Source organism: Apus apus, chromosome 23, assembly GCF_020740795.1.
Source record: "Apus apus isolate bApuApu2 chromosome 23, bApuApu2.pri.cur, whole genome shotgun sequence".
NCBI classification, from domain to species: domain Eukaryota; kingdom Metazoa; phylum Chordata; class Aves; order Apodiformes; family Apodidae; genus Apus; species Apus apus.
The window spans coordinates 4,001,347-4,014,773 of NC_067304.1; the positions used below are offsets into that span (position 1 = coordinate 4,001,347).

The 13,427-nt window shown below is 57.6% G+C and overlaps 2 protein-coding genes across 3 annotated transcripts; both read right to left on the reverse strand.

Moving 5' to 3' along the window:
• Positions 1-1,077: 1,077 nt before the first annotated feature.
• REN (renin) lies at positions 1,078-5,639 on the reverse strand. Its single transcript, XM_051639328.1, has 9 exons — positions 5,539-5,639; positions 4,789-4,945; positions 4,510-4,633; positions 4,199-4,317; positions 3,844-4,040; positions 2,525-2,647; positions 1,819-1,963; positions 1,618-1,716; positions 1,078-1,239 (listed from the first exon to the last, which is right to left on the reverse strand). The coding sequence occupies exons 1-9, from the start codon at positions 5,637-5,639 to the stop codon at positions 1,078-1,080; spliced, it is 1,227 nt and encodes a 408-aa protein (XP_051495288.1).
• Positions 5,640-10,514: 4,875 nt separating this feature from the next.
• Positions 10,515-12,354, reverse strand: GOLT1A (golgi transport 1A). 2 transcript variants are annotated; one of them, XM_051638880.1, is made up of 5 exons: positions 12,222-12,354; positions 11,505-11,596; positions 11,239-11,417; positions 11,011-11,074; positions 10,515-10,828 (listed from the first exon to the last, which is right to left on the reverse strand). In XM_051638880.1, exons 1-5 carry the CDS (start codon positions 12,244-12,246, stop codon positions 10,790-10,792), a joined length of 399 nt encoding a protein of 132 aa, XP_051494840.1. In that variant the 5' UTR covers positions 12,247-12,354; the 3' UTR covers positions 10,515-10,789. The 2 variants fall into 2 exon arrangements, with proteins under 2 accessions (XP_051494840.1, XP_051494841.1); XM_051638881.1 differs by having other exon boundaries at positions 12,214-12,353.
• Between the last annotated feature and the right edge of the window lie 1,073 nt (positions 12,355-13,427).

The following is a 13,427-nucleotide window of genomic DNA, read 5'->3' on the forward strand; positions in this document are numbered from 1 at the left end:
AACTGGAAATGTCAGCATCTGGCTGGGAGCACTGGTTTGCCCCTCCTGCCGGGCCAGCCAGCGTGGGGCTTGTGTTGCTGAGCATCTCCACACACAGCCAGGACTGAGCCAAGCCTCTGGTCATCAGCTGGAGCCAATGTTGGCAATGGAAACAGATCCAGGCACTGAGGCAGCTGGAGCTGCCTGGCTGGTGGGAGAAAGTCAGCCACCTCTAATCAGACCTGCAGGCACCTTCCCCTCCCCAAAAAGCAGCAAAGCAGAAGTCCAGCTGTGTTCCTCTGTCTCCAGTGGTCCTGAGCCCCCTGTGGGAAGGCAGGTTGAGGCATGGGTAGCCCACACAGCAGCTCAGCTCCTGCAGAAAGGGCTTGTTTGCTGTTTGAAAGGACTGTGATATGCCTACATGGAGATGCTGTAGCACGAGCTGGGAGGGTGCTTCACTCATACGTAGCAAGGAAGGACGAACACGGGTGGATCCCAGCAGAGGAACACTTGTTGTCCAGTTCTATTAATAAAAGTGTCTGATCCCTTCCCTCTGCAAGAATAAGCATCTACTCAGCATCCTGTTGCTCTAAGCTTATTTAATATTGAAGCCACAGAGAGGCGTAGGGTTAACACCAGCTAAAACTATCATCAAACGCAGCCTGATTATTTTTCTCCCATTCAAAGGGTAACACAAACTGAAGCAGCTCATTCCTGCTCAGTCTCTGCAACCTCCGAGCATCTCCAGGCCAGCAGCAAACCCACTGCACACCAGGTGCTCTATTGCACATCACCCTAAAAGTCCCTGGAGGTGCAACTCCAGGCACAGGATCCTGCTTTGATTTCCAGCCCGAACACGCTCACTAGAAGCTGCATTTAAGGCTCAGTTCTCCCCAGCAGCAGAGACTCTCGGGAAGCAGAGCGGGGGTTTTGGAGTGGGAGAGGCGAGGTTTGCAGCTGCTTCAGTGCAGAGAGGAGGTGGCTGCGCTGTAAGGAAACACTGCGCTCCTTTGCACTTCAAACCGTTTCTTCTCAGTGATGCTCTTGCCTCCGGGCTGGTTCCCCCTCCCGCCCCGACCCTCTCCCTGTCCCCGCCCCTCAGCGAGCGGTGGCGAAGCCGATGCGGTTGTTGCGCCGGTCGAATTTGGTGTAGTAATACCCGATGAAGCTGGCGCCCAGGATCCAGAGGGGACCAGCTGGAGGTGGGATGTCCAGCCCTGAGAAAGCCACCACACAGATGTCCTCCCCGTACTGGGATTGCTGCAAAGAGGAGGAGACCCAGACGGTGGTGAAGGTGCCAGGAGGGAGCTCCCTGCTGCAGCGTGCCCGAGGAAGGGCTGGGACCCCCAGCTCAACACCTTGTGCTTGGTCCCCACCTTCCTTCCTCCAGGAAGGAGGATCCCTGCCTGTCTCTGCTAAGCCTGTATCTCCCCAAACCACTCAAGGAAGCAGCAACAGGTTGGTCTGGCTGATCTGGACACCTCTGCTGAATTGGAGGGTTTGGGGAAAAACGAGAAGCCTCATCCTGGAGCTCATCTCAGCTGCTTTAGGGGACAGGAGGGGGCAGGAGGCTGCAGGAGAGCTGCACATCGAGGTGGACCCGGCCCTCCCACCCCACACGGAGGGGATGCAGCTTACCCGGAGGATGTAGGCTGAGCCACTGAGCACGTAGACCTTCCCACCCAGGTGGAAGGAGATGTTGGGCAGCTGAGGGACTCGGTCACAGTCCACCATGTACTGCAGGAAGGAGAGACAGTGCTGAGCCCGTCTGCTGGTGGAGGGATAGGCTGAGGTACAGGCAGCAAGTGGGCATGGAGGGGGCAGAGGAGGTTTGCTCACCTCTCCTTCAGCCATTTCAGCTGCCCCAATGGCTTTCATCAGCACAGAGATGGGACCAGCTGGGCCAGTGATGTAGGATGCTCCTGTGTCGATGGCCACTGAACAACCTTCCTTGCAGAACAGGATTTCAGCCCCTACAGACACCCTAGAGTGGGAGGAGAGAGAGGTGACCCTGAGTCTTCCATGGTCACCACACACCTTGGGGCAGATGTGGCCACATCTTTGTCCAGGGAACTCTGGCCAGGCAGAGCATATGCTGCTCCCAGTGCCTCTGGAGCACAGACTCTGCAGGGGCACTGGGAAATCTCTCTTCAAGCTTCTCAAATGTGAAAGCTCAGCTTCATCATGTGTGGTTTATTATTGTTTATTTTTTTTTTCCATCAAACAAAGCAGAATTGTTTCAGTGCCTCACACTCCTTCTGCAGGACTAAAGGGAGTTAAATTCTTCCACTGCAGCAGCTTCCAAGCTGAATCAGCCCACGGTGCCACCCCCTCCACATTCCCCAGCCTCAGAGCATCTGCAGGGCTCCAGGCTGGAGGAACCCACCCCGCTCCCCTCCAGAGGGAAAAGCACCCACCAGCCACACGTGTCTCCATGAGCCACCTTCCCCAGCACCCACCAAGCTTTGCCCACACCCAGCCTTGCACATCCAGGGAGGTTTGCAGGATGCAGGCAGCGCTGTGCAGAGGCAACCCCTGCCCTCACCCCTTCATGCTGATCTGCCAGTAGCCGCTCTTGCTGACGTTCAGGTAGTGGAATTCCCCTGTGTAGTAAGCTGGGTCACTGCCTCCGAGGATTATTTCCCCCCCAGGTTTCAGAGGAGCATTCCTAGGGTGCAAAACACAGCAGAGTGATTTCCCCCTCGGCTGCTGTCCCCAAAAAGCCAGGGAGAAGGGACCAGCCCCAGGCACGAGGCTCTGCTGACTCAGTCAGCAGTGGCAGAGAGCAAGATGGAGCAGAAGAACCCCTGAGTTAGTTCAGAGGGGTGCAAGAGCCACAGGAAAAGGGTGCCACATGCTGAGTTCTCCAAGCAGGTTGGTGGGGGCCCCTGCTCAGGGCTGGTGCAGTGTGTGAGCTCCTAGGGAGCAGCTCCCAGTGCTGGGAAGGGTTGGCCTGGGTCTGGCAGTGGAAACAGGGATGCTGCCTGGCCCTGGGGTACTCAGGTGACTGTTAGTGGGTGCTGTCCTGAGAGCCCTTGTGCTTTTCATCTTCTTACTTCGAAGCTCTGCAAAGAGAGAGATGCTCTGTTAAGGCCTGTGGTCTGAGGGCAGCTGTGTCCCTGGGTGCCCAGGGGACCCAAGCAGCACCCAGAGGAGGCTGCGGTTGCAGCCAGCATCAGTTGGCTTGGTTTGTTATTGATGGGATGCACCTTTAGTTGAGGTGAAGAGCTACCATGCCTGCTTTGAGAGTGGGTTTGTGGGGCTGTTTGTCACTGCACATTGCCAGGCTGCTGTACCTGGGGCCAGTGGCAGTGCTGGGGGGAGGGAGGGGGTGGGGACAGCATTCCTGCTCCTCCTGCTGCTCCTGCAGGTTTAGTGCTGCTGGGGGGAGACATGCTGGGGCACAGGAGCTTGGGGCAGGAAATGGAAGGGGGTTTGGCTGCTGGTGCAGGTTTTTCTTCCCTAGATTTTTGCGTTTTGTTTTGTTTTGGTTTAAATTTTGCCTGTAGATGAAACACTAAACCCGCTCCTGGCTGGGGTTGCTCCAGCCCCACCAGCAGAGCTGGTGACTTTGTGCAGTCTGACTATGACAAACGAGTGGGGAGCAGCCACTCCCAGCCCCTGCACTCCCTGCTCCAGGTAAGCATCCACCTGGCTCTGTCTCTTGTGCTGCCTCATTCCACCCCAGCTCCTCCAGGCATCCTTCATCTCCTCCTACCCTGCACCCACCCCAGGTCCCCCAGCTCCAGCCATGGCTCTTTCCCAATCCCAAGGTGCAAACCCAGCGCTGCTGTGGTTGCAATGCCCATGCCCTGCAAAACAAACATCTCCCCAACCCTGGTGTCTGCTCCCCAGCTGACCCACCGGCTGTAGTAGACAGAAAACACTTCCTCCTTGAGGATCTGCTGGGAGAGGATCCGGTCAAAGACGGGGGTGATGCCATCGATGGCCTGGCTGGGGTAGCCCATCCCCAACACCCCATCAAACCTGGCAAAGATGAAGGGGAAGGCAGGCAGAGCTGTTGCCTCCGCAAAGACCTGGATGATGGGGATGTCCGATACCTGGGGAAGGGCACAAGCAGGGAGCTGAGGAGTTAAACCCCAAAAAAAGACCCCCTTGGATAACTGGGGATGCTCTTATGGGGGAGCAGAACCACGTGTGGGCATCTCCTGGCTGAGCCAGCAGCTGCAGGCCTGTGAACTGGGGGGCACACACTCACCATGACAATGTCCTGGCTGAGGAAGCCCTTGACACTCCCGGTCCCGTAGCGGATGGCGAAGCCTGTGCCGTTGGAGATGTAGGTCCTGGACTTGGAGGAGTCGTAGCGGCTGTGGGAAACTGGGGAGGAGGAGAAGGTGCTTCAGAGAAAGCGAGGCAGGCAGCGGCAGCAGGACCAGTTGAGGGTCTCTGCTCCCCCAGCCCCTGCGGGATAATGAACCCCCCCTGCCCCGCTGCCTGGGGAGCAGCAGACGAGCCCCTGCACAATGCTCAACCCACCCCAGCCCCCCCTGAGCAGCCCCCCCTACCCACCACAGGCGCTGTAGAGGGGGGAGCACTTGTAGGATGGCACCCACAGGTTGGCTGAGCCCGTGTCGAAGACCACCTTGAAGGTCTGGGCGGGGGTACCAATGCTGATCTCACCAAAATACTGGGTCTGGAAGAGGCACAGGGTTGGGGAGCCCCCCTGGGGTCGTGGCTCTGACAGGAGAGGGGGCTCACGCAGACCCAGACCCCCACAGCAAATGGGTGGGAGCTGAGGGGTGCGGGGCCGTGTTGGGGTGACAAGCCCCCACGCAGGGAGAGACTCACGTCCAGGTAGTTAGTGAGGAGGGTGGGAGCTGTCCCGTTTCGGGGGCCGGTCAGGCTGCTGTGTCTGCTCTGCCTCAGCTCCGGGAAGACGTCGGACACCTTCACCCCCATCTCCTGCAGCGTCTGGCGGATGGAGGGCATCCTCCGCAGCGCGATCCTGCGGGGGGGACAGGGCTGTGGGGCACCCGGGCACCCACAGGAGACACCCCCCTCAGCTCCCTGTCACCCTTTCCAGCCCCTCTTGCCTTGGGAAATCCAGCCGGGTGGCTCTAGATGGCAGCAGCTCCCCGCAGCACCCCGCGCCGGGCCCCGCTCCCCCCCACAGCCAGCACCGGCCCCGGGGGGATGCAGAGGGAGGGATGCACGGGGGGGGGGGGGGATGCAGCACAGCCCACCCGGGGCCGGGACCCCGCAAGGACCGGCTGCTGCAGGAGGCACCCACCGACCCCGGGCTGAGCCCATCTCCGTGCTCGACTTGTTGGCTTTGCACTAACAGCCCTTTGCCTCGGCCTCCTCGGTGCTCTGGGGGGGCAGGGGTGGTGCTGAGCCATGCGGTGCTCAGGGGGAGGCAGGAAGAGGAGCAAGGAAGAGCAGGTGGGCTAACAGAGCAGCAAAGGGGGTGGAAAAGGGGTTTTCTAGCGGAGCTGAAGCACCAGGAGAGCCCTTTGGTCCTCAGTACCAGCCTAAGCACCCAAAACCGAGGGGAGACAGCAAGACCCAAAGCATCCAGGGCCACCTGCAAGACGCTACCTCTGCAAAGCCTGGGCTGGCGAGGGGAAGAAGCTGGTGCCCCAGGTCACGGCCAAGACCAGCAGGTACTGCTGCACCCCCCTGCGCTGTCCCGCCGGCATCGCGCTCTCCCAGGGCAGCCTCCTCCTCCGCCAGCAGCTTCTGGCCTCCCCAAGGGCAGGACGATGCTTTTATAGCGCGGGTTTCCGCAGCCCTGTGGGTTTCTCCTCCCCGCCAGCCGGGGGGAGGGCTGGGGATCCCAGGGGCAGCACCCGCACTGCTGGTGACAGTCTCCACAGGGGGTGGCAGGTGGGGGCAGATGACAAGGGTGGCTAGGCAAGGGGAGCTGCAAAGAGCCACGACCCCCCCCCTCCCCCAAGAGTCCTCACAAGTTAATTGCTCCGTGTCAGCCCCAGCCGTGGCTAACACAGTGTGTGCAGGGCACGGGCCAAATCCTGCTGGTGTCAGTCGGGAGAGGTGGTGGGTGATGCTGAGGCAGGTGGTCGGGGCTCAGGTCTGGAAGGCAGCCTGGCCAAGGAGATGTTTCTGAGCTCCAGGCTGCAGAGAAATGAAGGAGGTTTTCCCCACAGGCCTGGGGGTGGGAACAACAAACAAGCCCAACTGCAGCCTCTTCAGGCACTGACTGCAAACCCCCCAGACCCCACTCGCTGCCCTTATTGGGGCTGCTCTGAGCACAGGGAAGAGGGGGAAACAACCCCCAGCTCCATTAGACCAGTGAAGGAGCTGAGCCTTAATGAGGCAGAGAACAGCAAAACTCGTTGCATATGATACAAGACCAAGGTATGAGCATCCACACAGCAGCCAGGAGGAACAGCCCATGCTCTGCCCTGTCCAAGCAGGGTGCAGAGGAGCCCAGTGGGGCTCCAAGTGCCCGAGCTGCTGTGCCCACTCTGCCCTGTGCTTTGGAAAGGGAGTAACTGCTCGAACCCCCAGGCTGGGCTGCAGAAGACTTCTTCACACAGGGAGCATCACTGGCCCCAGCTCACAGGCTCTTTCCCCAAGGGTCCCCAGGGTGGTGGGTACTGGATCAGGCCCTGTGGCTCTGAGCTCAGAGCTTGGCCTCAGGGCTCCTCGGTGGGAAATGACTGCAAAGGCAATAAAAATGTTCTCAGAAGGAGCCTGATGACACACTTGCCCCTGCCCTGAAACCCTCAGCTACGTAACCACACTGAAGTCCTCCTGTTGTGGGTGGGATTTGTTTAGGGCCCCTGCTGCCACCCTTGTCAAGGGGACACCGGTGCTGGGTGGGCAAGCAGGGCACCCCACAACCTACAGACATCTTTCCCCAAAACCAGGGCTTCAAAACCTCCTTTCCCCAGGGGGATTTTGCCTGTGGTGTTTGGAGCCAGGGGAAGACTGACCCCGGCGGGCACCCAGGCTCTGCCCCAAGGGTCACAGCCCTCTCCCCCCAGCCCTGACGTCTTTTCCCAGGCTGAGCCCTGGTGCTGCGTCACTCGGGGGAGCCTCAGGTCCTGGCAACAGGTTGTGGTGAGGTGCAGAGGTCAGGAGGCAGCAGTCCAGCCCGGGAGCCACAGCAATGCAAGAGAGAGCTTGGCAGGGAGCCACCAGACATAAATCCCCTTTCCGGGCATCCCACAGGCTCTGCCTGCTTTGCTAAGCCCCATTCCCCAAAGGAAAGGCCAGGGCTGCAGTGGAAAGGGGTCACATCAGCAGGGGAAGGTGGTCCCAGGACATGGGGCCAAGGGGCTGCAGCATTTCCAGCTTCTCTTTGACCCTGGGCCAAGGGGATGCACATCTGCAGGAGCCCCAAGGAGCATTAGATGCTCTGAGCAGGGCTTTTCCCTGGGAGGGATGGATGGATTCCTCTCCCATAGTGCACCCAGAATGGGATGCAAGTGGGAACAGGGAAGGGCTGCAGGTAGGGGGGAAAGGCAGAACCAGCCTTCTGCAGTCCCCAGGGGACACAGCCCTTCCCTGCCAAGGTGATGGCACCACAGCCCTTTTGAAGGGAAAATAAGGCATCACCCAACTTACAAACTCCCCCAAGTCCCTCAGAGAACCAAGGGCTGTTGCTTTGCTGTGGCCAGTGCTAGCCCTGAGGCTGGCCTGCCCCACTGGCAGCACCAGGGCTCAGAGCTGCCCCTTGGCACAGGGCATGTTCCCCTCATCCAAGGAAAATCCCCACAAGGCATTTCCCACTCACCACCAGGAGCAGCAGGCAGGGATGAGCAGCTGGTGCATGGGATGGAAAGACCTGACTGGGGGCTTTAAATAACCTGAAAGGATTGTATTTGGGCAGGGGGTTATAGGAAGCAGGGCAGGGGGAAGGAGCATCACTGCACTGGCTCGAGGGGCTGGAGCAGCAGACCCTGCAGGACAGCATGGAGAGCACATCCACAGGGACATCCCCCAGCTCTGGGACCACACTGGTTTTATCCCCAGCCTTTCAGGAGACCCAGGCCTGTAGGGAGGATGCTCAATTCTTCCCACACAGCCTAAAATCATCAGGCAGTTCTAACCCAAAGCCCAGCCACTGGAGGTGACAGCCCGTCAGGCAAGGCTGCAGTCTCCCTGCTCAGTTCCTGCACTGCTGAGGGAAACCTGCTGCAGTTTGCTGCAAAGTGCTGGGGTTTCATATCCTATAAAGAGCAGCTCCTCTGGAAGTAGCAGGGGAGTGCTCTGAGCTTCTTTCCCTGCCTGCTTTCCAGGAGTCAAATGATTGAGCTAAGTGTAGATTCAAGGAAAATGCTTTCCAGAGAAACAAATGCTTTCCTGCAAGATAAATGTATTCTTCTCCAGTGTTGGGCTGAGCAAGCCCATTTCTTAAAATAAAATTTGAAATATTAAGTACTTTCCCTCTCTAAATAGAACCATTAGGAAGTTTTGCTGAGCAGCTTTACTTCTTGAGGCATCTTTTAAAACATTAAAAAGAAGGTAGATGCCTTTCTGTCCTTCCTATACATTTTACACACTTCTCTAGTTCATGAGTTTGTTGCTAATAAAAACCCATGAGGCTTCAGAGGATCTTTGTTCCAAAAAGCTCAAGCACAAAAGCAACTTTTGGGAAGGACTTGGAACCAACACCGGGTGAGTTGCCCATTGACATCAGCAGAACTGGGGCTTCACCCAAAACGTTTGCTTAAAGCCCAAACTGCTCTGGCAGGGCACAACAAAATCACCATTTACTGAACCAGAGGGAAAACGTTTCCCTGCAACAAGCTTGAGAAATGCAGGCTGGGGGGAGCAGCACTGGCTCCAGCTCCCTGCTCCATCCCAGAGGCAGCTCACACCAGTTCCCTGGGTCATTTTGGAGCCTGATGGGAAGCATTCCCCACTGCCACCATGCTCCACCCTGGCTGGATTTTCCCAGCAGGTTGAAGGGATTTGGGCACTTCCCCTGCTCCTCCAGACTTGCTGGGATGTGGGCGTTAAACAGTGGGAGTCACATTACCCTGCACATGATGCCTCTAGGACCACTCCTCTTTCTTCTGGGGGAGCCCTGAAGATGCAGCTTGGGCAGAAAGAGTTGCTCTCCAGCCCAAGTTTTCAGCTGGGGTGAAGCAAAGACAGGAATTGCAGCCAAACACAGGGGGGTTTTGCAGCCCTCTCTTACCTGTGTGATGTCCAAGCCCATCCTGCCTCCCCCAGCCTCCTCCCCCAGCAGCTGCCAGGCTCCTGCTCTGCTCCAAACTCTTCTGTGTTATCATCAAAGCTGGCCCTGACTCCAGCAGGACAGAACCCACCTCTACCTTCCTCCTGCCCACCTCAAAGCTCATGCTAGGACATCTTCAGCTCTTCTTTTTCTGCCTTGGAAAGCCCCACACTTCAATCTGCACTCAAAGAAAAGGCATCTGCTCAAAACCTGGAAGGGAGCAGCTTCCCCTGAGCCAGCCCTTCCAGGGATGCAAAGCAACTATTCACAGCTTTGGGATTTATATCTCCTGGGGAGCTCATCCTGGGCTCAGCCTGGGCTTCAGGTGCCCAGATGAGTTACCTCACACCAGCTGAGCCCTCAGAGCAGCTCCCAACTCTTCTACCCACTGCAAACCCACTGCAAACCTGGGCACGGGTGCAAGTACCTGCTAAGTACCACCAGGCACTGCCACCAGCTCGATCAGGCTGCGTTCCAATTAGGAGGAAACAGGTTTAACTCAGACTCATTAATTAATTCTTGCAAGTTAAGAAGGGTATCTGCACAGGGACCAGCTTTGATGTGATTGCCTTGGTTTAATTAAGCTCCTGCTTGTACCCAGCTTCCCAAGTGCTCACAGAAACCTGGCTCACATCCATTTAGCTTGTGTCTCTGATCGCCCAGACCCGCTGAGTTATCCAACCAGTTCTGCAGCAGTGCTGGCTGTGCTCCTGGGGAGAGGAGTTTCTGCAGCCCGAGCAAAATAGCTCCTTTAAAATCACCAGGCACTAAGCTGGGAGAGCTCCATCCTGCAGGCAGCAGCCAGCGGGCCCAGCTCTGCTCCCTCCTGGCCACATCCCACAGGAAACAGGTCTCTGGGAAATGTGAGTCCTGATCCAGAGTGCTCAGAGACACCAGCACTGAAACCCTGAGTCTTTGCTCCAGCCCCTGCTCCCACCCCAGCATCTCTCAACTCATTAATAACCTCGGATGACATCTGCCTTTCCATGGTCACTGAATTTGAACGGGGTGATTTACTCCCTTCCGATCAGGTCATGAAAAGTTGATGTGGTTTAATGGGTGTTTTCCTAACCTGCCCTGCCCTCCCCAGGCTCTGCTCTTCCCCAGCCCACATCCCTGTGGGATGCGTGGGAAGGCAGCACCACGGCTGCTGCCTGTGAGCCAGGGCTGCCCAGGGTGCCTGGGGCTCGTGGCCAGGGCAGCCAGGGGCACAGCCATGGGAAGGTCCCCCTGCCATCTCCAGATGTGGCCATGGGAAGGTCCCCCTGCCATCTCCAGCCATGGCCATGTCACCTCTTGGTGACACTAGAAGAAGCCAGAGCTGGAGCAAGCCCCGAGCCACAGGAAAGGAGCCCAGTCTGAGTTTGGTCTCAGACATATTTTTTAATCAAATCTTTGAACAGGGGGAAGACAAAAAGAAGAAACTAACGCTGGTACCTCCAGCAGCCTGTCTGGAACGGCCTCTGGGCCCTGGAGTCTCTCTCAGGAGCTGCTCACAGGAGCCCTGCCAGGCACTGTCCCCACGGCAGGGGTGGCTCTGGCTGGCGCTGGGGCTGAGGCAGCAGCTCACGGCAGGACAGCAGGACCCAGGGCTCCCTCGTGCCATCCCATCTCCAGCAATGTGGCCCATCTCGCAGGTCACACCATGGAGCTGCTGTCTCCCACCTTCTGCAAGAGCTGCAACAGGGACAGATCCTGATTAGCAGGAAAATCCTCCAGTGGATTCTTAGGGGGCTGCAGAGAGACCCTGGCGACCTTCCCTGTGCGGTCTCACGGCCGTTGGGATTGATGTCACCCAGGGACTGCAAACCCCAGGGGTCACATCCACCCAGGAAAACTGTGCCCAGTGTCCTGCTCACCTTGCTCAGAATGGGGATGTTTGTCAGGGTGCCCAAAAACCCAAAAGCCACTGGGAAAAACCCACTGCATTGAAACAAAAGTCTCCGTTAAGCTCCGTGCCAGGGGTTTGCTGGGAGGGGAGAGGTGGGGGCTCTGCCTGGGGCTGCAGAGCATGAGGATCTCCCAGCTCACACTCTCCAGCTGGGGCACCCATGCCATGCCAGGGAGCTGGGTGGTGCAGGACAGACCTGAAGAGGATGATGAAGCCATAAGCCTCCAGCAGCATGCCCAGGAGGGGCCACCGCAGGAGGACAATGAGGACCCCCCCAAAGAAGAAGCTGGTGCCTTTCAGCTTTGGCCGCTGGAAAAAGAAGGTGAAGGTCCTCCTGAAGCCAATGATGAAGACCAAGCCAGAGAGGAAGAGGATCTGGGAGGATGAAGGGGAGTGGGTCAGAGAAGTCCTGCCCAGACGGACCCTTTGGTGCATCCTGAGCCCCAGCCCCTCTGTACTCACATTCCCAAAGGCCAGGAGCACCGAGTCGAAGTACAAGAGCATCCCAAAAAGGACAAAGAAGAGGCCAAAGCCAACCAGTCCCACACCAATCCCTGCAGAGGATGGGAGGAGGGCTGAGATGAGGGCTCAGACACACAGTTCAGGTTCCACCTCATGCTGTGGTCGCTCTCCTTGGCATCTCCCTGGCCTGTTCCCTCCCAGAAATGTGCTTTGGATATGTCTCCAAAGCTTAGAAACAGCCTTTCCACCTTCCCAAGCCTTGGGGAGCCTGGTGGGTGCCCCAGAAACTCCTTTTGGGCTGCCAGATAAAGAATAAACCACAAAGAAAAAAATAAACAAGAAGGTTGTCTCCAGTTATTTGTTTAAACAGTTGCACAAAGGGTGTTGGTGCAGGCAGCTGGTGGGAGAGGCTGGAGATGCTCCAGATGACCCAGGCACTTTCCCAGCTGCTGATCTCAATGCAGACCTGGGGCAGAGGGTGGGGGCAAACCCAGCTCTGCAGCAGCCAAGGTGCTGGTCCCCAGGCACCAGCCCCTGGTCCCCACCCCCAGGGCAAGATCTGCCCTTTCAGCCTTTCCCTGTCCCAACGTCCCCAGCCGGCAGCACCTCCAGCCCCTGCTCAGCACCAGGGAGGGAATTCCCACCCTTCTCCCTGGTCCCAGGGGGATGGACGTTGCCCCAGGGACACGAACCACCCCAGCCCACCCACCCGCTTACGCTGGAAGTCGGTCAGAGTCACCATCTTGCCGGTGGCAGCGGCGCTGGGCGAGGCCGGGCGAGGGTGGTGGCACCTTCCACGTGCCACCCCGGCAGTGACCCTTGGAAAGGCCTTTAGTCCCCCCTACGTCATCCTGGCAAATCATTAATTAACTTCATCTCCTGTCTGGGGGGGGCGGGGAGGGGACACAGGGTGGCTGGGCAGGGTGACACTGGGGCTGGTGGCCACAGGGTCTCCGTGTGGCATCTGCCACCCCACAGGGACCTCTACACCCCTGTCCCTCCAGCAAGTCCACAGCGACCAGCTCCACACATTTCCCAACCAGCTGCTTTTATTCCCTGCCAGGTACAAAGAAGTATTTTTTTTTTTTAATTCCAGCCACAGCTAAAACAAAACCTCACTGGGAAAATGACCCCCCCACCCCACCCCGAAATAAGGCGAGGAAGAAGAAGGTGCCACCAGCCTTGGTGTGAGCTAAGGACAAGGGGAGACCCTTCCTCACCAGCTGAGATGCTGTAGCTGTTCATCCACCACCTCTTTGGTCTAATATTGAAGCTGTGACCTGTGCTCACCTCTAGACAAAAGACACTGGCACCTCCTTGTTTCTTAGATACTTTTATTTCTCTAACACTAGCAAAAAAACCCCCCGAGAACAAATGCCTCCCTTCCCACCCCCCTGTGCATAAATAGATTTCCTCCCAATGCAAATCCTTCCTCGGTTACAAGTCACTGGTCTATGAAGTGTTATGAAAAAATAATAACCAAAATAAAAATTAAGATTGAGTTTTGCTTCGTTGTTTGTTGTTTTGTGGTTTTTTTTTTGTTAAAAAAACCCCAAACAAACCCAACAAAAGAACAACCACCAGGTTCCATGATAGTGCAGCCAATGGGGGGGGGGCAGGCTCAGACCCAGCCACTGTGGCACAGCTGAACTGGGGCTCACTGGTTGGTCTGGGAATGCCAAGGGCAGGAGCACTGGGATGCTCCTTATCCCTTCCAGCCCCCAGAGACAGGAGGAATTGGGTCTCTGTGCCCCTCAGCTCCCCCCCACTGGGCATCACTGCCCTGGGGGGGTCACCACGGTGCCCCCTGGTCCCCAGCACGTCCCCACTGGTGTCTCCACAGCCAGTGTAAGTGGGTTCTGTCCCAGTTACACTGGCTGGGGAGCCCACCCCGGGATGGGAAAATAAACACATCATCTCTTA

Bases quoted from the DNA above. Each gene is read 5' to 3' on its own strand.
- REN (XM_051639328.1), bottom strand. From the start codon at position 5,639: ATGCCGGCGGGACAGCGCAGGGGGGTGCAGCAGTACCTGCTGGTCTTG. The intron at 4,946-5,538 runs GTAGCGTCTTGC...TCCCCCCCGCAG, and splicing joins CCAGCCCAGGCTTTGCAGAG to GATCGCGCTGCGGAGGATGC. The intron at 4,041-4,198 runs GTGAGTGTGTGC...GCCCTTCCCCAG, and splicing joins TCAGCCAGGACATTGTCATG to GTATCGGACATCCCCATCAT.
- GOLT1A (XM_051638880.1), bottom strand. From the start codon at position 12,246: ATGGTGACTCTGACCGACTTCCAGC. The intron at 11,075-11,238 runs GTCTGTCCTGCA...GTTTCAATGCAG, and splicing joins GGCTTCATCATCCTCTTCAG to TGGGTTTTTCCCAGTGGCTT. The intron at 10,829-11,010 runs GTGAGCAGGACA...TCCCTGTTGCAG, and splicing joins ACATCCCCATTCTGAGCAAG to CTCTTGCAGAAGGTGGGAGA.